Source organism: Lonchura striata, chromosome 1 (genome assembly GCF_046129695.1).
Source record: "Lonchura striata isolate bLonStr1 chromosome 1, bLonStr1.mat, whole genome shotgun sequence".
Classification (NCBI taxonomy): domain Eukaryota; kingdom Metazoa; phylum Chordata; class Aves; order Passeriformes; family Estrildidae; genus Lonchura; species Lonchura striata.
In genome coordinates this window covers 61013058-61037643 of record NC_134603.1, presented here as the reverse complement: position 1 = coordinate 61037643, position 24586 = coordinate 61013058, and the positions used below count along the sequence as shown (strand labels likewise).

General features: G+C 37.6%; 1 protein-coding gene across 5 annotated transcripts in view; it reads left to right on the top strand.

Moving 5' to 3' along the window:
* Nucleotides 1-24586, top strand: part of TEX10 (testis expressed 10) — a 54568-nt gene that overhangs the window by 23726 nt on the left and 6256 nt on the right. For all 5 annotated transcript variants that reach the window (XM_077784717.1, XM_077784723.1, XM_077784720.1 and 2 more), the window contains 2 exons: nucleotides 13480-13568; nucleotides 14735-14868. In XM_077784717.1, the coding sequence (XP_077640843.1) occupies nucleotides 13480-13568; nucleotides 14735-14868 (223 nt within the window). The remainder of the gene's footprint in view (nucleotides 1-13479; nucleotides 13569-14734; nucleotides 14869-24586) is intronic.

Genomic DNA, 24586 nt, shown 5'->3' with positions numbered 1-24586 from the left:
TTTTGTATAGAAGCACATCTGAAAATAATACAAGTCCTTGGAAAGATTAAAATTACTCTTTCATAGACAAAGTGAATGGAAGGGATTGAAAATAAATTCTTACCTTTATATCCAAGTTAAAAAATTGTACAGGTTACAAAGTGCTTGTGGATGATAGCTTTTTAAACTTTGGCTTAGGTGACATGTATTTTGTGGAAGACACCTTTTACTCTCTTTTTTTTTTCTTTTTTTTCAATGATGATGACAGTAAACATTTTATCCTAGGAGATTCATCTTGGGTGCCTTAAGGACTTAGGGAAAGAAGATGATAGAAATGTTTTTGGATGAGGGGGGTGTCCAAAAAAAGTTTCTTTGTCTACTTAAACATGCAAAGATAGGGAGATAAGTAATAGTAAATACTAGCTTTTCAAGAACAGAAGAGCCTGATACTTTTTTTTCATTGGAAAATAAGTTATACAGTCTAGGAAACAATAGTAGGTTTTCTAGATATGAACATTAGCTGAGCTTCATGAGCTTCATAGCCTGTTATTGCACACAGGGTAAATGAACCAATTTTCTGTCTTTTATCAGAAAGACCAAGCTGAACTATTGTATCCAGTTTCGTGGCTTGTTTTAGATAATGACATGGACAGACTGGATTGAGTTTCAAGAGCAAATAATAGTAGTCTGTGATAATGGGGAACGACTGACAAGTGGTCATTTTAGGTAGATAAGGCTGGGAAAAAGAGTCAGCTGTGTACAAGACTGTTGAAAAGGAATAGGATTAAAAATGCCTTAAATGTCAAGAGAATGTTTGGTTGGAGAGCTAGCAAAATTTTATGAAAGCAGAGATACATAGTGGAATGGGTTGTGTAGCAAGAGGATACAAATATACTTCACTGAAAATACTTAATATCAGGCAGTCGGGTTGGACGTGGATGGCAGAGGGTAAAGCCTAGAAGGAAGTAGAGAGACTGGGTAACCTGGTGATCATTTACAAGCTCTTGTGATACTCAAGAGTTACACTTTCAAGTTTGTCAAATGAATGGTACCATAAAAAAAACTTCTGTAATTCCACATTTCTGTGCCACAGCTTGGTTCGTGGGACATTTTCTGTAGTTTTTGATTGTGACTTGGACGGAGAAACTGTCCCAAATCCAGCGGGAGCCGTCATTTACGAGTACCTCGCTGCTGGCAGTAGATGGCGCTGTTTCTCTTCCGGTACATTCCCGTTCCCTGTGCTGAGGGGGCTCTCCCTAAATTTCTCCTATGGAATCTACTTATCAGTCAGGCTTTAAATAGATTGCATTTAGGAGCGTCAGAGGGTTTGGTACTTGTTCTTAATTTCTTCAACAGCCTCTATTCCCACGCTATTTTGACTGGCAGAGAACGGCTGTTTTTACATGCATCCGAGAGTGCTCGTATGGAGCTGTGCGTATTTGTCAGGGACTAGCTACGTTAAGGTGGATTCACTGAAGGTACCTATGGATCATAATAAAACCTGCAGTAATTCCCTGAACAATCATTAGAAACTGAAGGGACTCGTAGGTTTTTTTATGTGTAAACTATAGAACTAATAGTAAGTGTATCCAGATGGTTCAAAGCCTGTGATTATATCAGGTGGTAACATTAAGTTATAATTATTGCCTGTTACCTTTCAGACCTTTTTTTTGTTTGTTTGTTTATTAGAAGTGAATTTTGAAAATATTTAATAGTTTCACTTTTTATTTTTGCAATGGTGAAGTGAATACCCAAGTGGTGTGTAGGAGCCCATTAAGTGACTTGTATGTGCTCAGAATCAAAATGATGTTGGCAGTATTTCCATATAGAATGGGAAGGTTTCTAAGCCCCTGGGAGGCTAGTTATCTATACTGTTAAATTACTAGAATGGTTTCTGTAGTGCTTTTGGTCTACATTTCGCTGAAGCTGGCACAGACTAAGGACTGTTCTGAAAAGAGAGCTGAAATGCAGTCACCTCATTTTGGATGCTGCTATGGTCATGATCTCTGTGCCAGTGAACAGACATTGCTGGTGTTGAGATCACTGGGATGGCTACAGCTGGTGAGTTTCAGGTGAAACTGAGGATCAGAAGGTCTTGTAGTGGCTTAATTTCCCTCCTGTTCTTCTCAAATGCCTGCATTGTGCTTACTGTATGGGATCTGAGATGTAAGTAGCTTCAATAAGTGCAGGCAGGTGGAGTTCTGAGAGATGGAAGTGTGCCAGGATTTTGGGATATAAATCATACAGGTGAGGAAGGGTGTGGAGAGACATGAGTGAACAGTCTGTCACTTCTGCGTGAGAAATGAGAGAGAGCAGCTGCTTGACAGGAGATGAGTTTTCTGATTTGGTCGCTGATTTAAGACTTTGATAAGCTTATATTTATGGAGAAAAATGGGAGGGTCTCAGTAGTATTTTAGACAGTGTTCTGCATCAAAGCTACTGGATGGATTTCTTTTGTGATCTTTTAGGTGGTACTATTTTGGTATATTGAGATAGGCAATTCATCTAGATGCAGTGTGCCACATTTCTAGAAGAGTTAACGTCAATATTTATTTTTCATTTATTATTTATTGGAACAACTATTAAATAAGCAAATAGTAGTTCACTGCTAGTTCAAGGTGAATGGTTTAAGTGTTGGTTTGGAATATACAATATATGGCATGAGTGGATCTTTGGCTTGAAATTCCAGTCTTAGCTTTGCCTTGACAGTGGAGTTCTGGTAAATCCTTGAGGCCATGGATATGGACAGATAGACAGTTCTCTTCAGGAAGTGAGGAAATATGTACATCATTGATGGTCTGATAGGGACTAAGGTAATAAACTTTAGCAGTATCAGAAGTAGAGCTTAAAAAAATTTTGGTGTAATCTCCCTATGCCTGCTTTCTGCATTAATAGGGCAGAAGGGCTACTTCAAAATGGTTTTAAAGAACCAGTGAGGAATGTGCTTATGTTTTGAGCAGTTTTTGTAAGACTGACTTTGAGGCAAGTATTTTTGTCAAATGTGGAAATGTATTAAATATTGTAAATACCTTCTTGTATAAAGTACATTACTTTGCCTGAAAAAGGGTCTGCTGTACCAAACTCTGTACTGCTGCAATTGCAGAGAAACCCATTTGTCAGGCTCAGTGTTTTTTGTTGCCACTCAGTGATTTTGTGATGATTGAGTGTTAGATACTCTTGCAAACAGAATTATCTTTTTTTCTTCCCTTTTGTATATGGTGCTATATTTAAGATGATTAATATATAATCTGCATACTTACTGTTGTGTTCTATTTTGTGAATTGTGGATTAAGAAATGCAGATTATGGTATTTCGATCAAATATATAAATCAGTAAGTTAGATTGCTGACTTTATGGGAAAACTTTGCTGCCTTCTCTCATTCCTTGAAGTACAAATAAAGAAAATGAAATGCGACTTATTTATGTGCCCTATTTATGCATAATAGTTATGGTTGTTTTACAACTTTTTAATCCATTGGAACAGTGTGTCTGGAAATTATTTCACTGTAATAGAGAGTTGGACAGATAATATTTCACTGTCTAGATAAAAAACAATGGGAGTTAATTTATGGCATTTCTCTCTTGAAGTTGAGTGTCCATAAATGAGATCTCCAATGGCTTCAAACAGCCATTTCTTATTCTTTTGGGACTCTTTCCCTGCTGGGGTCTTGCCAAGTGTTGTTTCTGTTGCTGCAGAAAAGGAGCAGGGTTAGTACTATATAAATGAAATCTGAGTGCTCTCTGGTATAAATTGTTTGGGAGTTCCAAGTTTTCACAGGTTTGAGATAACCCTGGGGGTAACTTGCATTCTGCTTGATGTAACTGTAAATGAACTCTACTCTTAAGAAGTAGTGCCTTTAAAATATTCTGCTGCTTTCCAGACAATAATGAGGGAGCTCAGCTGGCGTCTCATCAAACATCCAGGCACGCCTGTTGATTCCCGCTATCCTCTGGAATCTGGTGCTTAGAATGAACTGAGATGGACATTTTAACATTTGTTTGCTGTAAGGTGTAAAATTCTTTGTTTTCAGATACATTACTCAAAGATGTTTTAGGGTTATAATAGACTTCTTTATGGGTATTTCCTTTATAATTAAATCCTACTTTTTCTTTATTTAGCCATCCTAGTTATTTTATCTTCAGCCTTTACTAGTGCACCATGAGGAGGCACAGTGAGAATGCAAAATGTTGCTCATGAAGACCTTCTACACTACTTGATTAAAGAATTATTGAATGCATAATTGTAGTCAAGAAAAAGAAAAATAGCACATTCCCCCAAAGTGTTTGCAACCAGGAGAGAACTTGGAGAGGATATTGTAGCCCGTTATTGTGGTTAGCAATTTATTGTGGTTAGCAACACTGATAGAACAACTGAATTCAGTAATTCTCATGTAAGTAAAGTGTAGAAAATATTCCAGAATGGTATATTTATTTTAAAAAGACATCAATAAAATGAAAGTCTTCCCAAAAATAAGCTACCTTCATATTAAATAAATAATACAAAACAAAGAAGAGGAAACTCTCAATTTTTATATACAAATGGTATATAATGGAAAGTCAGCTAAGTACATCTTGGAGAATAAATCAAAAATCATACATGTATAGAGAGGTATAGTAGTAGTTATGAATGGGTTGCTAGGAAAAATGCAACAATAGTACGGTCTGTATTCACTGAAGTGCCTTTTCTGGCTGTATGTTTACACCCCTCAATTTGGAAACAAAAGTAAAGGAGGAAAATACTAAAATGGTAACGAAAGTGCTTAAGGCACTATTGAATAAACTAAACATTACAGTGTGCTTTCGAAATGCTGGCTTTTCCCTGTTGGGGTACCACTGAGGATGAAGGGTAAAAAAATGGTCTGTTTTCCTTGCTGAAAGATGAGAAAAGGTCTGTAGTTCTTGAGAATCAGACTCCAGGGTGGGTTACAGTGCATTCCTTCATCCACATCTGGTCAGCAAATTTCCTTTTTCTTGCTCACTGCTTTGTAAATGTCTAGGACTTAAAAGAAGGAAAAGTCCAAGCTTGTATTTAAAGACACAGCCCCATAATTTTTCCCCAGGTTGGTTGTAGTGTGAGGTTCCTAATCAAAAAGGGAAAAGAATTTTGTTTCTGCACTACAATTGCTGCCGTAAATAAATGCCGTTTGCTCATTAGTGAATGTTTCTTCTGATTTGTACTCTCATTTATAATCTGAAAGCAGTGCTTTGCTTCAAACAACCTCTGCAGCTCTGGAGCAAATGAGCAGCTGACAGGCTTACTTTTAACAATGCATAGCTTAAATTGTTGTTTTCTTAAAATAGCCTTCATATTTTTCCTCAAATCCCTGGTAATTCCTTTCAGATGTTTCTTGTATTTTACTGCATTTTCAAATGGAAAGACTTGATCCTTCAAAAGAGATAATGAAAGTTAAAACAAAAAACTCACACTACAGTGGCTAGACATGGTGACCTGTTGGAGGAAAAGGAAGATAAAAACCCCTCACTTGCTCTTGGAGCTTGCATTCAGGCCCTGTACTACCTGGAGCTAAGTTGGTCTGAATGATGAGATGGGTATACAGTTAGAGAAGTATTCAAAGATTCAATTCTTTGGTTTGTTGTTTTGGTTTTTTTGTTTTTGTTTTTTTTTAGTAATTTCAGCATAATTTTGTGACAGCATGGTTTCCTGTTTTTTTTCAGAACTGATATGAAAACTGAGAGTGCTGATCCTCATTAGCAGTAGAACTCAAAACTGATTTGATTAAGTTGATGCAGGGACATGAGTTTATACTTTATTGCAGTTGCATTTCAATCTGACAGAAATTATTTTTCATTAAAGCTGAACAGGAATAAACTGTGCCAAAGCTGAGATAAATATTGGCACAGGCCTTTTTAATGTTTGAAAATAACTTGTTTTACAGAAGTGCAAGTACATGCTTACACTGGGAGAAAATGTTGTATATTTTTCTTCCATAAAGGTGCAACAGTCTTGGTTTGGTACTTGTATGTGATTTTGCTCCTTTCAGTGTGTTTTGTTGTTTATACAGATGGTTCCTGGCGATGATAATATGAACGTGTTTGGGAGGTATTGTAACATACTTTCCATGCTCATAGGTAATGCCATAAGTGATCCATTACCTCATATTTGACAGGTGTTTTCACATGTAAGCACTATTTTAAATGGCAGTCAGACAATGCAGCTGTTATTACACAGCTGGCTGGCTGTAAGACATGCAGAGTTCCTAACAGTCCTGTGAGAAGGCTTGTTGGGAGACACATGTACAGTGTTGTCCCAATGTGGTTTTATCAGCAGAGAGTGTTTCTGGGCTCAGACAGTGACCCCTGGACACTGTGCTGAAGGATTTGAAATGGGTCTTCTAGAGCTGAGGGAAAGATGCTGCAGTATCTGTGTGGAAATCTCCCACTTCTGATGCATACTGATCAGTAGCTGAGCAGTTCTGTGTTGATAGATAAACTCTGGGCTGATGTTAAACTTGTGTTGAGAGGTCATCGGGTAGCACAGGTCATCAAAGATAGGAAACCTTTTCTCTACACTGTATCAGTAAAGATTTTTTTTCTCAATTTCTGTTTGATCACAATGGATGTTTTATAAATTATAAAGGAGTGCTGATCTACATATCTGTGGCCCTGGGTTGTGAAGAAAAACTCAGGCCTGTTTCATGCAGTGGAAACAATTCTTAATGATCTTTGGTTGCAGTGTGATTGTTTTGGCTACTGGGGAAGAAGCACTTCACTTCTCATATTTCCAAGGCCTTAACTGAACTTCTGGGTATGCCAAAAGAGCTGCTCTGCTGTATCCTGAGGAGCTGCAGAACAACAGAATGTGGGAGGTGCTGGTGTGTCATTTCCACTGTTAGGCAGATAAAGTGACCAAATTGCTTTGTCAAGAGACAAAAAAGTCATGGTAGCCTTGACTAACTTATACTTCTGAGTACTTTTGTATACAAATAATGCGAATGCTTGTGGACTTTTGTCATCTCTCTTTCTGGATTGTACCTTAGTAGTCACTAGTGATGTCCAGTCATGTCTGTCTTCTGCTGTATGAGCTGATCAGTTCTACCCACCATCTCCTGCCTTTAAACCAATTATCTCTTGATATAAGGACCTGTGTTCCTACCCTGAGGCTGCTTAGATTTCTGAATTTTTTTTTTTTTTCCTGAAGTGTTACAGGGTCTTTCATATTCATGTGCAGCTACCATTAACAAGATTTATAAATCTTGCAAAAATTTTTTTCAGAAACCATTCTGTCTAGTCAGGTGTGACACAGGTGTTCCTGTGTCAGCTCATTTCATCCATTGTTACAGTGTTAATTTGCCTGGTGCAGGCACTGATGTCACAGACCGTAGTTATGTGGAACCTGTTTTTAAAAATAAAGCATACTAACCAGCTCAAAAAAACCAACCAACCAAACAAACAAAAAAAAACCCACAAAAACACCCAAAAACCCCTGAAAGCATCCCAGCATTTGGCACTCCATACTCTTGCAGTTGTCAAGGAAGTTCTCAGGTATCAGATTGCTCACAACTACTAGTTCAGTTCATTCTTGCCTTCCCTTGGAGTTCTATTGCAAGGTGAATGTCATCTCATCCTGGTAACTCCCTTCTGTTTTGTTGGGTTCTGTAATATTTTGTGCAGCTGCTTGCAGTTACAACAGGATATCTTGAGGAGTTGTCCTGGATGGGAACCAGAACAGTTTATTCTCTGGTGATCAGAGACGGCCAGAGTCCCAGCTGAGAGCTGCTGTCCTAGAGCCTTTTCCTGCTTCATTGCTATCCTCATGCAATGGCTGTCTGCTGGGTGTACAGAATCTCAGGAAGTTTTCTGCTCCTGATGTGTTTGAAGGGCAATTTAATAATAAATTATTAATAGTATCTTGGTTAAAGCACTTGCTGAAGTTGTGCAAAGTCTGTGTTCACTGTCTTTATCTGAAGGGGAGATTGATTTCCTATTTCCTAACACAGTGACTTAGTCATTGAACTACTTTGAGGATTTGTGCTTTCATTTTATTAAATTTTATTAAATTTTCAAAGAGTTGAGGCCTAGAATGCAGTTAGGTTTTTCAAGAAATGAGTGCATCAGCTACTGACTGTGTCTGACTGTTTAAGTGTTCCGTGCGGAACAAAAGTATCAGTGAAAGAAATAGAGGGGAAACTCTTTTTACAGTGATTTTATAACCTAAAGTTAATAAAAACAGTTGCGGGAGGGCTTGGTTTAGATCTTTGATCAGTGGTTGATAAATCAATTTAAAGTAGGCTCACTTAGTAACAGTTCAAGTTGTATATCTCAGGCTGTTGTCTTGCCAATGTTCAAATAATTGTGTAAAGCTTTGGGAATGCTCTGCACTAGGTATTCCCAATGATGGTGCTAGGAGCATTTTCTTGGAAGGTGAGGGAGTGGTATTTTATTTTCCTTGAACAGAAAACACAAACCCTTGACCTTGCACTTCTTGATTGTTATAACCCTCACATTTATGAACAAAAGAGCAATAGTATTAATGCCTTAGAACTGTGAATCTTGCATTTACTTTTTTGTTTTACTTTAAAAATACTTGGAGACTGAACTCGGGATTAAAACTAGTCACAGGTTTTTTTCAATTTTATTGCTAAAAACATAAAATCAAAACCCACCCCCCCAGTCCAAATTCTAAGGAAAACTTGCTTAGCAGGTGCTAGACAGGTGAATTGCTGTCAGTACTGGAGTTTGAGCAGTGTGTTTTATATGAAGACAAGTGGTATGATAATTTCTAAAATGAGTGCAGAAAGGTTCATCAGAGTTCTTCTACTACAGACCTCTAAAATTACCCAAAGACTCCTTGTGCCCATATAAGCCAAAATCAACACCTAAACCTGAACCATAAATCAGTTAGTAGCTAGTTTAGGTCAGGAAGCATAGAGAGATAATAGTCTGCAGTTGAGGAATAACTTCTTGTGCATAAACTGCAGTTGTTTTATTTTGCAGCTGAGTGATATAGCCAACATGAAAATAAGAGCCCATGAACAGAAGTAGTGAAGTCCATCTGGAGTTAAAAGTTTGCAGCAAGTGATAAAAGGAATGCACTGCACACTTGCTTTGACTGAGAAATATTTGCTCTGCTAATGACAAGAGAAGCAGTAATTTTTAAGTTAATTAGATTCAGGGGTTTTTTTTAGTATCATTTGGTGTACAGAGCAGGTTACCTAAAGGTGCAATTCTAAACCTCAAAAGAGAGGTTCCCACAGAGAGCAGGTGACCTTATGGAAATTACAAGATATAATTCATCATAGTTAATGTGGGTTTGGACTACATGACTGGAGAGGTCTCACTCATATGCAGTTTGATAACAGGTTCCCATTGTGAGTAATAATTTATACAAAAAAGAGAAGTTATAATAATATGCTTATTACCTCTCTTCCATATATAAAGCAGATAATTTTTTTAGTTTGATGTCTGACATGTAATTTACAAGCATCATGAAAATGCATTTTCAAAGTGCATACGGTCCCCAGTTATTCATGCTAGTCTTAATATATTAAACTAAGATTTAAAAAGTAATTTTAATGTATTTGTAATACATCAACATATGTTCTAGAATGGAATCTCTTGTTCTGTGTTCTTTACCTTATTTTTTATTTTCTTTAATGTGAACTTCAAAATTGAGCAGCTTTAATAAGTGTCTACATTATGGGCACTTCAGTTCTAAGGTAATTGAGGTGTTGACAGCTATTTCAGCAAACTTCTATGCTGTAATGCTGCTCTGTTTGTGTTTGTATTAGAAAGACACTGGTTTTGGTCTTAATGTGTTGTGAGAGTCTCTTGTGGTGTTTCAATTACATGATTTCATGTTTTTCCTCCATCCTGCTTTCTGTACGGAGTACATGATGAACGCTGAAGGAGCATTTACTTCATGGTACAGTTTGGCCCTGTTTCAGTAGGAGGCTCCATGTTTTTCTCTGTTGTATTACGTCTCACTTGGAAAACAAAGAGATTCCCTCCCCCTGCCCCCACCCAGGGAAGATTTTTTGTTGGGCTCAAGTAATTTTCACAGCTGCAGGAGATGGGAAGGTGATGTTTTTCCCAGCTTAAAGATGAGGAACTGAGGCACGGAAAAGGTGTAGGCAGAAGTACATAAATGTAAGTACCTGACAGCTTCAGGAATCCAGTATGAAACATTTGGGCTCTGATTTTTCAGACCATCATTTGTCTTGAAAACAAAAAACAAAAAACAAAAAACTGAGTTCATATTCACTGTAAGTTCAAGTGGAGAAGTAGAGATAGATGAGTGCTGCTCTTAGAAATAATTGAAATTGTATCTTTCCACAGCTGTTAGTGACATTTTAATCTTTTAATCACTGTTGAGCTGTTGCAGGACTATGGATAACTAGCCGAAAAAAAGGGATGAGAGAAGCTTCCAGTATGAATAATGTGAGCTTATTCTGGCCTGTAGTAAAAAAAAAAAAAAAAAAAGAAAAAAAATCTGATACTTGAAGAAATGTATTACCACTGACTTCTCCAGTTTTAAGAAGTATTTATCTCTCATCTCATATAACCTACGTGAATTTGCGAGCTAATACTTTCTTCTACATTTTTAATTATGCCTCATACACTGTGCACAATATAGACGATGCAATAAATAAGGCAGGAACAGGTCAGACTATGTTATCCTTCATGGTGTAATCCTGATTGATCCATTCATCCATGGTTTGAATGAGACATAGATTTTTTTAAAGAGAAAATATGACACATAATATTATCATACTCTAAGGTGTATGCACAGAGGGGCCAAACTGAAGATCAGAGGCAACCTTCTCTGTCACTTTCTAAATTTAATACTAGATTATTTTAAACCTTATTGCTCTTTTAACATTGAGGCTGCTTCTTTGCATGTAATAGCTTTCACTTACTGAGAAAGTAAACTGCAGCTGAATTTGGGGATCTTGATTTCGTGCATGTGTGACTCAGTGTAGCTCTGCTTATAGAGATGAATATTAAACCATTTAATAGCTCTGTCAAGGGTTTGTTCCTTATGCTGCCTCCATGTTCCCAGGGCTGAACTACAGGGATTCTCTCTGCTTCCTCTTATGTCTGTATCAGTGCCCTTAGCCTTTCTATTAGGATGCTTAACATGCTTGTCCTATTTGTGAGTTTGTAGATGCGTGGGAAAACAAAACTGATTAAGTGTTTGATTTCCAGATGTTTAGCAATAAGCTTTGGAATTACTTTTCCTGTCCAGGCTTCTCTTTAACCTATTGCAGTTTTTGCTTGCTAACCTGCAGTGAATCTTGAGTTTTTGTTCAGTCTCTTCTGGAGGTTATGTAAAATTCTTGCTTGCACTAGTCCTATTGTAAGGAATTCAAAGCATCTGCTAACTGTTGCATATGGAAATTGATTTTTTCCAATATGGTAAAATATTTTTTATTTGATTATTTTAAACCAGATTCTAACAAGATTTGTCAGGCAAGTCCCTACTTCCTGAATTGGGGCTTATCACATGTTCTTTCTTTCTCTTTTCCTACCCAAGATTTATTTATTTTCACATTTGTCTGATTGCCGTCTCAGCTTCTTATCTGTCGTTATCTCTCCCAGCCTCTTGCATTCCCACCTTTTTGCTCAGTGGTCGCATCACAGTTTGAATTTCTGTGTCTAGTCTAGCAAGTGCTGAGCTCTCTTGAATCTCTCTCCATGCTCCTCAATGCTTATTTTGGTAAAAATAATGACCTCAAGTCAGAATCATGGTCTCTGCATCAGATTTAGGGAGATTCTTCTGCTGTGCTGAATAGGACATGGATTTCTCTCTCTCTTCTGGTGTATGGATCTGACTGCTGTGTGAATATCCCACCTTATGGAGGGAAGTAGTGGCAAGAGCTCTTGATGATTTAGTTGAATATATGTGAAGTCTGTTCTATGCTGTAATGAATGGGACTGGGACCTCCTTGGTAGGACAGAAAAAATTCGCTGTTCTCCTGGGAGACCATTGGCCATATGTCCTGAGAGAACTTGGCAGCCAAGTAGCAGCCTTAGGTCTGAGGAGAGATTGAGGAACAGCAGGTTAAGAAAAGGAAGTAGTGAGCCAGGCCTCAGGGCAGGACCAAAGGCCTGCTAGGAACCAGAGGGGAGCACACAGAGATGCCTGCAGAGTCACTGCATCACCTGAAAAAGTCAGATCCCTGCTGCAGGCATTAAGAATTCAGTGTGATGCGGGAGCTTTATTTAATAAAGCCTTACTTTGTGCTCTCACCTATGACTTTTTGCCTCCCTAGAATTAACTATATTCTACATGGTAGTCTGGTGGAATCCTGAAATTTTTCTTTAATTTAAAGAAATTCTAAAATCCTAGGGTTTTTATCCTTTCTTTTCTAATAACTCCAGACACGTGCATATTCTAGCTGTCATTTTTGTGGATGCTGAAATATGGATGGATTTTTGTGGGTGGCAAAATGTATATGCCTGGCACAAAGTATTCCAAATTTGATATTTTTGCTCCCAAAGCATGGAGCTGTAAAAAAATTCCTGCATAACAAGCTTTCCAGAATTTTGTTACCCATGAGCTAAGCCATTTTGGCTGTTGGCACAGAGAAATTAGGAAAAAAAAATGATCTGAGGCAGATAGTTGGCTTGAAAAATTGCATTCAGAAGCTCTGAAATTTCACAAGATTGTAAGAGTGGAAAGCAGCAATCTCTTACAGCAAAGATCCATAGTCTGCAGTGCCAAAAGCAGCATACAAGGCAATTTGCATAATATCCATTTTTGTATAATGTGATGTGGGTCTGGGCTGCAGCCTTGTGAGGAAAACATGTGTGAGATGTCCTTGTTCCCAGCTCCTGGCTTCCTCTGGTCCAGCACTGGCACCTGGGCCAGACTCTGCCATTAGGTGGTCACTGGTGTCTCTTTGCTGAGTTTCCACAAGCACAAGCACTGAACCACCTAAGCAGTCTGGTGCTCCACTTGTTCTGGATTGCCCTTGAGATGGAAAGTGTCAGACAGCTTTGATAACAGGTTTGCTCCTGTCTTTGCGTATTGCTCCTTTTTGTGTTCTAAATCTCCAACCAACTTTTTGACTTAGCTGTGTTTAATAATTTCAGCAGCTCTGAAAGAAATGTTGAGATTGCTTTCAGATGGGGTTTGTTGCTTGTGTATGAAAAGTAGTGGATATGATTAAAAATACAGCACGGCATTTGTAATATAAAGACTTTTACCAAGTTAGGGAAATAAAATTAGCTTAATTTGCAGTGTCATCACTGTACTGGAGATTATACCAGTATTAATGAAAAATTGGTATAGTTAATGTAAGCATCTCATTTTAGCAACCTAAGGCCATGCAGGGGTACAAAGTTCAGTGTGTCTTGTCTTTAAGAGAGCCGGTTCTGGTTTTGGAGTTATTTAAAGTGTGATTCTAACAACAATTAGAAACAGGAATGCTAAAACTGTAACAATTTAGGCATGCTAATTGATTGTATTGTGCAGGTCGGTTGTGAATTCTTAATTGTATGATTTTTAATAAAATGTCTGCTATTGGTTTTGTGTAGATCATCCTTTGCAGGCTGGAAGTGCCAAGTGCAGGATAATTCAGTGAGTGATGTGGACTATTTCAGCTTCTTGTTTTCAACCCTTATAGGTAATCCACATGAATGTAATAATTCAGAATTAACAAAATGAAATTTGTTTTGATAGTCAATTACTGAATTTAATTTAGAGTAAATGGTTTAGTAAGTACTTCCTGAAAGTAATTCTAATCTTGTTATATATTTTTGACATGAGATTTTTTTTTTTTTTAATCTGATTTTTGACACTCGACTTTTATACTTTTCCATTTGGGCTGAATATTTGCATACTTTTTTTTCATTCTAGCAACTTTTTCAGGAAAATATGAGAAAAACCTAAATTTAGCATATGACCTAAACAAGATTTTTTTTCCTAGCTTGAAGTAAATGCCTTTTATTGGCTCATAACAATATAAATGAGTGCCTCTGGGATTTCCTGTGAATGTGCTTACGCTCTTAAAAGCATTCCATCAGAATAAAGTAATCAAAGTACGTTAAAGCAGGCTGGCCAAGGTCAGTGTGTGAGCAGAGCTACTTCTGCTACTCTATTCTTACTCAGCTATAAAAATAGTTGCATTCTGTGGTGATGCAACCTTGGTAAGTTAAGTGCTTAAAATGGTGTAATATTGCTGAGAAGTAACTCCCACTGACTTGTGCTGTGGTAAAAAATAGTGTTTTCTTTATCGCCTTGGTTATTTATAATGTTCAGCTACTTTGTTTTTGAAAATTACCTTTTTGTTCCTAAAATGGTAAAAAGAGTGCTGAACTGATAGCAGAGAAAAGGAAAGCAAAGCCCAAGTAACTCCTGCGGAGTGGTCATCCTGTTTTACTAAAACATCTAATACCTGTCTAGAAATAATAAGCCAAATTTTATTTTTGTTTAACCCTGAGGTTATATTACTTATTACTGAGTTATTGTGAGCACATGAAGTAGTTTGCATTATACCCATTTTTATTATTTTTTTTAAGATACATATATTGAAAATGGCATAACACTGGCCTCTTAAAGTTTTTTTATATCACATTGTAGTACTATTGGATTTTAAAAATATTTTTATTTTCTGTCAAAAGTCAAAATTTGTACTTTGATATACTCAGTTTATTAAACCAAGCAAGAGCTTTTAAGAAAAAATTGTTATGTTGACATAGTGTAAAAGACAGTGTTTGTCAATGATGCTGTTGAAGTAGAACACTGTTTGACTTGTTTTGTGATACTGTTGTACTGCTTCTTCTTCCCCAGGGTTTTCAAGAGAGGAGCTGACTAGTCTCCAGGGCATTAGAGGAAAACCACACATTAGCCAGACACAGCTTTCACCTATCCGTCTTTACCTAACTGATCTGGACCAGTTTTTACACCACTGGGCTGTGACAGAGGTAATACATCAACCCTAATTCTAAATGACAGCATACAAACTCTGAGTGCTCTCCATCCCTTTTCCACAGATGGCTAAATCCTGTTGTGATTTGAGTTGAAAAAATAATGAAAAATACAAAAGCTGATGAACAGCCAACATTTTTCTACAGCCATCAGATAATATTTTGAAGGAAGATGTTTTAAAAGTTAAATGTTTAGACATGTAGTATGCAAAGTAATACTCAAGGAAAAAATTGTTAGAAAACTTGGTGGAAATTCTTAAGCACTAATATTAGGACCAGCAATATATTTTGGCTTTCAAAACCAAATTAATTGTAAAAATACTAATTCTAAAGAGTTTTCCTGGAGAATAAGTGTCATTATTAATGAAGATGCACTTGCATTAAATAAAATTTAAACTTTGAAGCAGTATTAAGTTGACATTAGTTAGTATTTTGAATAATTCCTCATTAGTTAACCAAAATATGTTGGGCTTAGAAACTTCACTCTAAATTCAGTACCTAACATCATAAGATCTGATTGTTGGTTCTAAAAGAAAGGGATTTGAGCCACCAGATTTTATTCAAAACAAGTGCATCATCTGTCTTTCTGCATCAACTCTTTTTATTGTTTAGCTCACCAGAAACCACTTTAAGATGTAAAATCATGTTGCAGTGACGTGCCAATTTGACAGTATTTATGAAGTTGTAGTCCTGAATTCAGAAAGAAGAGTGAAACAGAAGGTTTTTGTTGTATGTTTTTTCATTCAAGAAAGCAATATAGGAGATGTTTTCTACTTCATAGTGTTTAAATGATAATGTTCTTAAATTGATGATAGTCTGAAATACAGATTGAATGTGTGCTGCTAGGTATTAGAAAGTATTTTAAGCAGGCTGTTGTTTGCTACTGTGACTCGCACATATTTTTACGTGTCCTGCATTCAGTCATTCAACCTGTAGAGCAGTTGAACTTTCTAATTACTTTTGATTTTTCTCTTCTGGACACTAATGAAGTGTTTTCTCACCAAAATACCTTGCTCTATGGAGGGATCAGAAAGCTCTCTTTCCTGTTGCTCTGTGAATGCACAGAGCGACTTATTTGTTTCTCAGAGTTAGCATAATCCTATACAGCATTTGAAGGATTTATGTACACCTTACCTGGGAGACTTTTATCAAAGAGAATAGGAGCAAAAATTCCATGCATCAAAAATCTGTAAAGGATGAGACCTTCTAGACCCACCTGATTTTGTAGGCTCTTAACCAAAGAGGGTTCTGAACTTGCATTTTCCCAGTGAGGGTGGTCAAATACTGGAATTAGTAGTATAGAGACATTCTGGTTCCCATCTATGGATGTACTCAAAAGCAGGCTGGATGCAGTGTGGGGTGACTTGCTGCACAGGAGTCCACTTGAGCAGGAGCCTTGGATTAGAGGAATGTGAGGGTATTCCTTCCAGCTCTAAGGATTCTGTGATTATTTGAATACTTCTATAAAGAACCAGGTCTTTTTGTTTTACCATCAACAAATCCCTTTGCTTTTTAGACAAAATCTCTTTTTTTGCTTTTTAGACAAAATGGAATTCACTGTATGAGTAAGGGTTTGCTGTTTTATTTTTAGTAGGTTTGTTACACTTATATTTAATCTAAAAGCCAAACTGCTCTCATTAAAGGCTTACCAAGTGCTGCCATGCTGTTTGGGGTGTTCCCCCTAGGTTTGCTAGGTTTTTTTTTCACCATGGAATTCTGGGAACAAAAAAGTAGGGGCGCCTCTTCAGTAGCTTGTTTTCACACTGGAGAAAAATCAAGATAATCTTGCCTCTGATCTGATAATAATGGTGGCATATCTGGTTGTGTTACAGTGAGAAGCGATCATTGGTATTGAGACAACCACTTCCTTTTATGAGTTGCAGAATTCCATTCATTTTTCACTTGTCTGTTTTTTTCACTTGTTAGCTTTTAGATTACTTTTTTCTCTGTGTTTAAATATCTAATACAACACCGTGTTCTTTAAGTTTTGGGGGGTTTTATCTTTTCGTTGTATGAGTATTGTTCTTCAGCCTCAGACATATTGACCAATATGCTATATAATGCTCAGTTTCTGAAAAAAATATTCTGGGGAATGTAGTCCATTAAAATCTTAGTATCTGGAGTCTGGACAATTTTTTTAAACCAAGGAGGTAAAGAAATGAAAAAAAAGAAAAAGGCAGGCTTGTTAAAAACATTTGCAGTCAAGATTTGCCACAAGCTGCACAGGAATACTTTTTGTAGATCAAGTAGTTTTCACTAGGTACTGAACAAGCTAATCTGCTCTCAAAAAGATTTTAAAAAAGCTCTAAACAGCAACAACAGAAAAATCCCAGCCAAAAAAGCAAACCCCAGAGTTGCAGGCTCTGGGGAGAAGAAAACTGCCAGCAAATCATGAGACTCTCCTAGAGTGTCTGGAAAGACAGTGTGATATGAGGGTTCTGTGAGCATTAATTGTGAGGGAGGTAGGTTCAGAGGCTGCCTTCTTCCAAGTGGAGATAGTTAAAGGTGAGAGAGAATTTTGAAGTCAAAATATTTTTAGCTGTGGCAGAAAATGGCTTTATTTAGATAGAGAAGTGCTACAGGAAATAATAAGCCAGGGTGAATTAGTCATGCTTTTGGTGGAATTTGGTATAGTGCAGAGCTTCTGAATGCTAACCTTTCATCTGTTCCCTTGCTAGATAAGGAAGTTTATAGTGGTGCTGTAGTGTTAAGAAAAACGTTTGTAGTAATTTTAAATACCTGCTAAATGAGAACAGTGCTCGTTGGCTGCAGACCAAGCTTCCACTCTGTGTTGAGAATTGTTTGTTTAAGAGTTCTCATTATGTAGTTGTAATTCAGGATTTCCTCTCAATGGAAAAGTATTTTGATGTGGGTGAAAATAAATAAGGAACTCTGATCAGAATCAGAATTTGATGGCCTGGTTTCTGGTCAATAAATGAGACCAGTGATCAGATTCCTATTAGTCCTTCCACCAATCTTCTTTCATTTCCTTTGCCTCTAGTTTTGTCTAAACCATTGTTAGTTTTTAGCTAATTGCTGAAAAGAATAAAGTCGCAAATACTAATTCCCTATAAGTTCTATGAAAATAAGCAGGTAGAAGAGAAAAATCTCTACATTAGTGCAGGATGTTCCAGCATTCTGCTTGGCAGCACCCAGCCTGCAGGGGCTGTCGCTTGGCCGGTGGGGTGTCGGGGCTGTGAGGAAGCCGCAGCCGGGGTGGTGGGACTGAAGAAGGGTCCCAGGTGTGAATCTGGAGGCCACAGCTTGTTTGCCTTACTGCTCAACTTTCTTCCCCAGTGCAGGGGAAGGCAGTCCCACCTTCCTGTCCATAGATGTGCAATGGGTGATGTGTGTTTCTAAGGGCAAAGATCTGGAAGAGGGAATTTCATCTATAATGTATGCCTGCCAGAGATTCAGGAGAAAAAGCAGTGTGCCTCTGGAGAAAGGGCAACTTCTGGAAAGGAAAATAATAACTTGAGGCATTTTCAAACAGCAGCTTGGACTTCTGGATTGTTATTATAACCAGGGCACTTGGTAGCACTTGAATAACAGTAACAAATGCACTTGTGATAGTAAGTAATGCTTTTAGGTAATTTTTAACAAAACCTGTTTTCAGATGGTTATTGTTTGTAAAATACTTTTCTTTTGTCTAGAGAGTGGTTTGGAATTGGAATTGTGGTGATCTGAAACCATGGGTGGGTTTTTTTTTTTTTTGGAAGCTTTTAAATAGTGTTGATTTTCAGTTAAGAAGCAATGCTTCAGAAAAGTGTCTCTTTAAATGCTGCTTTGCATAGCTCTAAAGGTTAGTCTTCATGATTTGTTTAAAAGAGATGTTAAAAGTGGGAACTTTGGTTCCTTTTCTGGAGGAACTTCTGCTTAAAATTACTTCTGTCTTGTTGAAGCCAATTATTTAAAATCACCCCCTGTAGCTGAAATAAATGGGACTCCAGAATAAATGGTTGCAGCCTGAGGGAAGAGCTTCAGCCTTGGCTCATTTTAACTGTGCCCATAGTGTTTGTCAGTGATATTGTTCACTCTCCTGTAATTGAATTGCTCTGCCAAGATCGAATGAAAAAGTGCCCACAGAAATGAAGAGTTTAACAAGGTAACAGTGTATACATGGTAATTTCTGTTGTAATATTTGATTTTTTGATGGTTGAACATTTCAGAGGGGGAAGGCAAATGATAATTTGAGGGTTTGCTTGAAGTCAAGATTCCAGAGCTATATTGAGCCCACAGCTGACTCGAAGAAATAAAATATTCAACCAATTGTTTAAAATCTTTAATAGCAAACACTAGGGAAGGTCAGCTGCTTTTAAAAGCAGACTTGAATTTAAAAACTTAGAGATACATGTAGTGTAATACACTAATCCGTGTCCAAACTTGTTCAGTCTTATAAGTGAAATACAGTTGGGAAGGCTGGATCTGCACAGATGTGCTATGAAAAAATTACAGCAAATCAAAAAAGATGGCAAGTCAGTGCATATAAATTAAAAGCCCTGCCAAGGATGTTTGTCTTGAGAAGTAAATGGTAGTATTGTAGTGCTGTAGCTTAATTTGAAGCAGAGATTAATGCTTTAAAAAAACTCAAAAGATTTTTACAGTTTAGGTTTTTTGTATTGAAGTTTCTGAAAGATTTCAGCTTGTTGTCTTTATTGATATTTACAGGTTAAAGTTACATGAGGGAAAAAAGGCAGCTGAGGCAAATAAACTTCCTTCTAAATAAAGTTCCTTCTAAACTAGGAATATGGTACAATTTTAGTCTTCTTTAAGGAAGACAAAAAATTCATTATAAGCCCGTTAGTGTTTAGTAAAGCTACATCCTATCCCAGTGTTAATGTTTAGAGGTGAAAATAATTATTTCCTTGGAAAGTAGTGCAAAGTCCAGAGAAACAAAAGGAAAAGAATTTAAGTAAAAGGAATGCCTCCTAAAATTGATAAAGCTCTTTTTTAAAGGTCTCTTTCATAAGATGCAAAACTTAAACCCAAAGCAAACAAAAAAGCACCAAAACTAGCCCCCACCAGTAAAACACAAACAGCAAAACACAAGCTTCCAGAAAACCTAGGTGGATCTTCAGCCCAGTGCTCCACTGTACCTGCATCATATACTTCCAGCATATTTTGTAACACCTGGGAGCTCACTGCAGTGTTACTGCACATAACTAGCATAAATTTACAACTCCACCGGTACTGTGTATTGTGGTTTATATTCAAATTCTGGCTTGTGATACCTAACCTAAGTTTGCTTAGAAAGAGAGGTTTTGTGGGACAAGAGCTAAGTGTCAGGTTTTCTGTTTTCAAGTCCTTTGGTTTGTAGAAGAGGCAGGCAGGTGAATTTGGAGACTTCAGCATCAGATGTTCCTTTGACTGTCCTGCATTTAGTCTGTTGAGGAGGCATCCAGAAGAGGAGCACTTGGCTGTGGTTACATTTTATAGCTGTGAGGGAGCTGCAGAGCAATGAAAGAAAGGCATATTATGACTGCAAGAGGATGAAACAAAAAGCTGTTTTGTGGTGTCCTTTCTTTGAATTTTGCTAGTAAGATGGCTCTGAGAAGAGAACCCCACCTGTGATGTTCTTCAGGTATGGCTTTGTCTACTCTTGGATAGCACAGTGGTTGTTCAGCTTAAGCCCTGGGTTTTCTAATAACAGTGTTTTCATAAATGCCCCTCACTTAGAGAACCAGGGTGATAGTCTCTAGCCCTCTCTGCCTTGTAGCACCAAAACTTGCTGGTACCCAGACTTGAACACATGATCAAGTTGTTGCACAGGAGGTGAGCTGTGGTTCTTGCTATTCAGGTATTTGTGTCCAGTGGCAAATAAAGATAACTCCACTTAGTTTAACTGATTCTCAAATACAGATTTTTTTATCGGACCCCATGTCACAGCCAAGGAGCCTGCTGCCAAGCAAGCGTCACAGTTAGCAAATGCAAGATGAGTTTGTGTGCTGCAGTTATACTGACTAGGACATCAACTGTGTGTCATAATTCTTCTAAGTCTTGGGAAATACCAAGTCTCTGTCAATATGTGGGACACCATATATGTTCTTAAGCATTTGTAATTCTTAAATAAGTTATTGCATTACCGTTTTGCTACCCCAAATGTAAAATTAGCCCAATAGTATGGTTTTTTCACCTGTTGCTCACCTGGTAATGTTCTCCTGAAGACTCTGTTCCTCTTTTTGGATATTTATTTTTTTAACTTAAGTTTTGTTTTGTTTTATTGTGAGTGTGTAGGGGTTTCATGTGGAGGTTTTTATGGGGTTTTGTGAGGTATTTTTTCTGGAGTCAGTGAATCAGGAATATCTTTCATATCCGCCCCTGTGAGCTTACCCAAGGCAGATGAACAAAGATCTCTTGTTGTACGCAGCTTTCTCAACAACTCAGGGCACTGTTAATATTGCCCTGTCAAATCAATTTATTTCAGAAAGAGAAGCAGCACCTGTCAGGGGAGTACAGTGTCTGATAAGTGAGAGTGCTTCGGGGGAGCTGGCCAAGCTTCAGAAGCCAAGCTTCATTGCCTGCCCCATCACCTGAAAACTTCTCGTTTTCTACGCTCCACACTAACATGTTACACTGGATACAGTCCTGCTCCAAACAGGCATTTCACAAGGGCTGGGGAATTCACTGCAGAACAGCCTGTTACATTTTAGTTATCCATGTCTGAGGTCCATGTCAATGGGAGTTGAAAAATATATTTTAAAGTTCACCTTAGGTTATAGTATCTGGTGTGTGCCAACTTTCTTTTTTTAATAAAATCATTTCTCAGTGAGTCTAGACATGCCACACAGTGGCATGCTAAAATACTCGATCCATTATAATTCCTTCTTGCTTGGGCTCCTCTCTGTGCTCCTGCTTGTGTGTGTCTTCAGAGGAAGGTGAGTATTTTTCTTTGAAAAAAAAGTGCTTTGCAGCATGACTAAACTTGAAATAATACAAAAATTTTCTCTGGACAGTTGGTGATTAGTAGTTTCCTTGAGACTTTGAATCAGGATTCTGTTGTGTTACAGGAAGCTTCAAGGGAGTGGGAACAGTTCAATAATGAACAAAACATTAGTCTCGGTTCATCAGGTGTGCTTGTTCCTGTTGCCATGAGGGCTCCTACTGAGACTGGGCTTCCTTGGGTCATCCCAACTCTGTCTTCTGTTGGCAAGAACATCTTAGAGATGAACAGCACTAAACTGATGAATTCCTCTGATTCTGCATTAGACCTGTGAAAAGCCTGTGTGGGATTGCATTGTCAGTCAGGGGGACTGTCAGCGGTAAAAATGCTTTTAACTCATTCATTTGAAGTAAAATACTCTATGGTGTCAGGATCTCAAAAAAATCTGGGTCAGGCTGTGCTTCTGAGGGGCCTTTCCAGTTTGTTTTTTTAAAAATTTGTTGCTTGGGGTTGTTTATTTTGTTTTGTGGTGGTTTTTTGTTGTTGTTTTTTTCCTTCCCTGTTGTGTTTGGCTGCTGTTGGAATTTGTCTTCAGTGTGGCCAGCAAGGAGGCCCCTGTAGCAATGGCTTCCCAAAGCACCAGTAGGGAACCTGCTGTTGCAGTTGTGTGGCTCTTGATACTTAGGCTTGTCTGATCAATAGGGTTTGGTTTGAAAATCTGCCAGTGGATTACAGGGCCTGTAGCATTTGCTGCATAATGCTGACAGATAATCCCTGTATTTAAGAGACTGCTTTTCTTTCAGTTAATTTATTCAAGTGAACATTCAAACAAAATTAAAAAGAAAAGAAAGAATAAAAATACCCCAACAAAATGTCTAAGTCTAAGCCAAACCTGTTATAAAATACTTGCCTCAAAAAGAAAAAACTCAACCCTTTCTGATCAAAATTGCCTGTTCTCAGTCCATTCACTTCAGGATTGCTCTGAAACAAAACTACTCTGGCTTTGGTCCAAAATCAATCTGTGAATGTGCCAAAAATGTGATAAATGTTAATCAAATGTAATGTAATGAATCAGCTGTGACATTTTATTATGGAAATTAAAAATCATGCAAAACCTTGCCTAAGGAAAATAAATTGTCAGGGAAAATACTAATTTTCATGTGATAATTAAATTTTCTTTTCCTTTCATTTCCATGTCTAAAAATGTTTCAGTTACACTTTTTATAACAGGCATTTGGTATGAAAGCCATTTCAAGCAGGATTTAATTTATAGAATTGAAAAGAATTACCTCTCCCACTTAATTGCAGGAAAACAGAAGTGATGTGGGGAATGGTGATGCTGTTTTGAGGGTCAGAAATATCTAAAAGATTGAAAAATCAACTTACTCTTTTCCACAACTCTTTTAAGGAATTATGCTGCTGTCCAGTGGTGCCTGTTTTCCTTGCCATTCAGGAAGAATTTTGAGTGTGGGCATATCATACCTGTAATGAAATGCTGCTAGAATTTGTCACCTCAGGGAGAGCCCCAGCGCATGGTGGGCTTGCTCCAGGGACATAGTCCTAAGAGTGAAATATTAATAATGAAATTGTATTTTTGTTGGGTGGGCCTGGTGGATTTGCCTTCAAGGTCTTGAATTTGTGGGTCTGTACTGAATCAAAAGGGGAGTCTGTCTGGCAGACTGTGTCTGGTGTGATGTGTTCACAATCATATGGGAAACCCCTCTGTAAAGTGCCCAAGCTCTGCCCTATGAGCAACAAACATCTCTTGCATTTCCCCCCTTGATAATCATCCTTCCCAATTTCCATCTCATCTGCATTTCCAGCCAGCCATGATCACTGTTATGTTTAGTTGTTGTTTGGTTACATTTGTTTTGGTGCAGCGTTTTCTGCCACTTTGTAAGTGACAATAAGATCCCTTCTTGGGTGTCACTTTGCCAGCCCAGGCAGGTTCAGGCCTTGGCATTGACACCAGGATTTCTCTTTGTGCAATTTTTCTGTTTCTGGTTGGTTTGAATTTGCCTTTCCTGAAAATGAATGGCTCCTACTTTGCACAGCATGTCAGAAATGGTCTAATTCTAAGAAATATCTTACAGAATAGTATTGAAGAGATGATCCGTATTCTGTCTGAGCACATCTGTTGGAATTATCTTTATTTTTACATCCTGAAGTAACATTTGCCCGTTTTGTGGTGGTATCACAACCACTTGTGGTCAGCTGTTACGGAATTTCCTCCTCATTTCTAACTGTTAAAACTTATAGCTGCATGCAGAAGTTTTTATTAGTCTCCAGGTATATGACCCACCACTTTTTTTCACTGATTTTTTTTCTGTAGCTGTTACTCATCAAACCTGTGTGATCTTTTCCATAGGTTAGTCCAGTCCTCCTGCCTTGGCAGGGTTTCTCAGCTTGGAGCTGTCATCCAACAAATTTCATCAGTGCAGCTTTACCTTTTGTGTAAGTGCTGCTCATTAAAATACCAGGTCAGATTGGTGTCACAGTTTGTCCTTGACATGACAGTCCCCAATAATAACCTCTGTTGCAGCTTGACTTTATTCCTTGATACTACTAATAACACAGATGTTTTGAGGCCATTTCTTGGGAATATTCCAGGATATTTAATATTTTATCACTTTCAAATTGCAGTGGACAAAAGCCCTAATATATTTAGGATGGTGTACTCAGTTTTAATAATATTGTTTCATTATAAATAAATGTATAGTAAAAGTATAAAAAGTAGTGCAAGAGTATCTATGAAATTGTCTTTTAAATAGTCCTGCTAGTCAAACAAAACACTTGCAATACACTTGTGATACTGATTAACATGAACAATGTCCT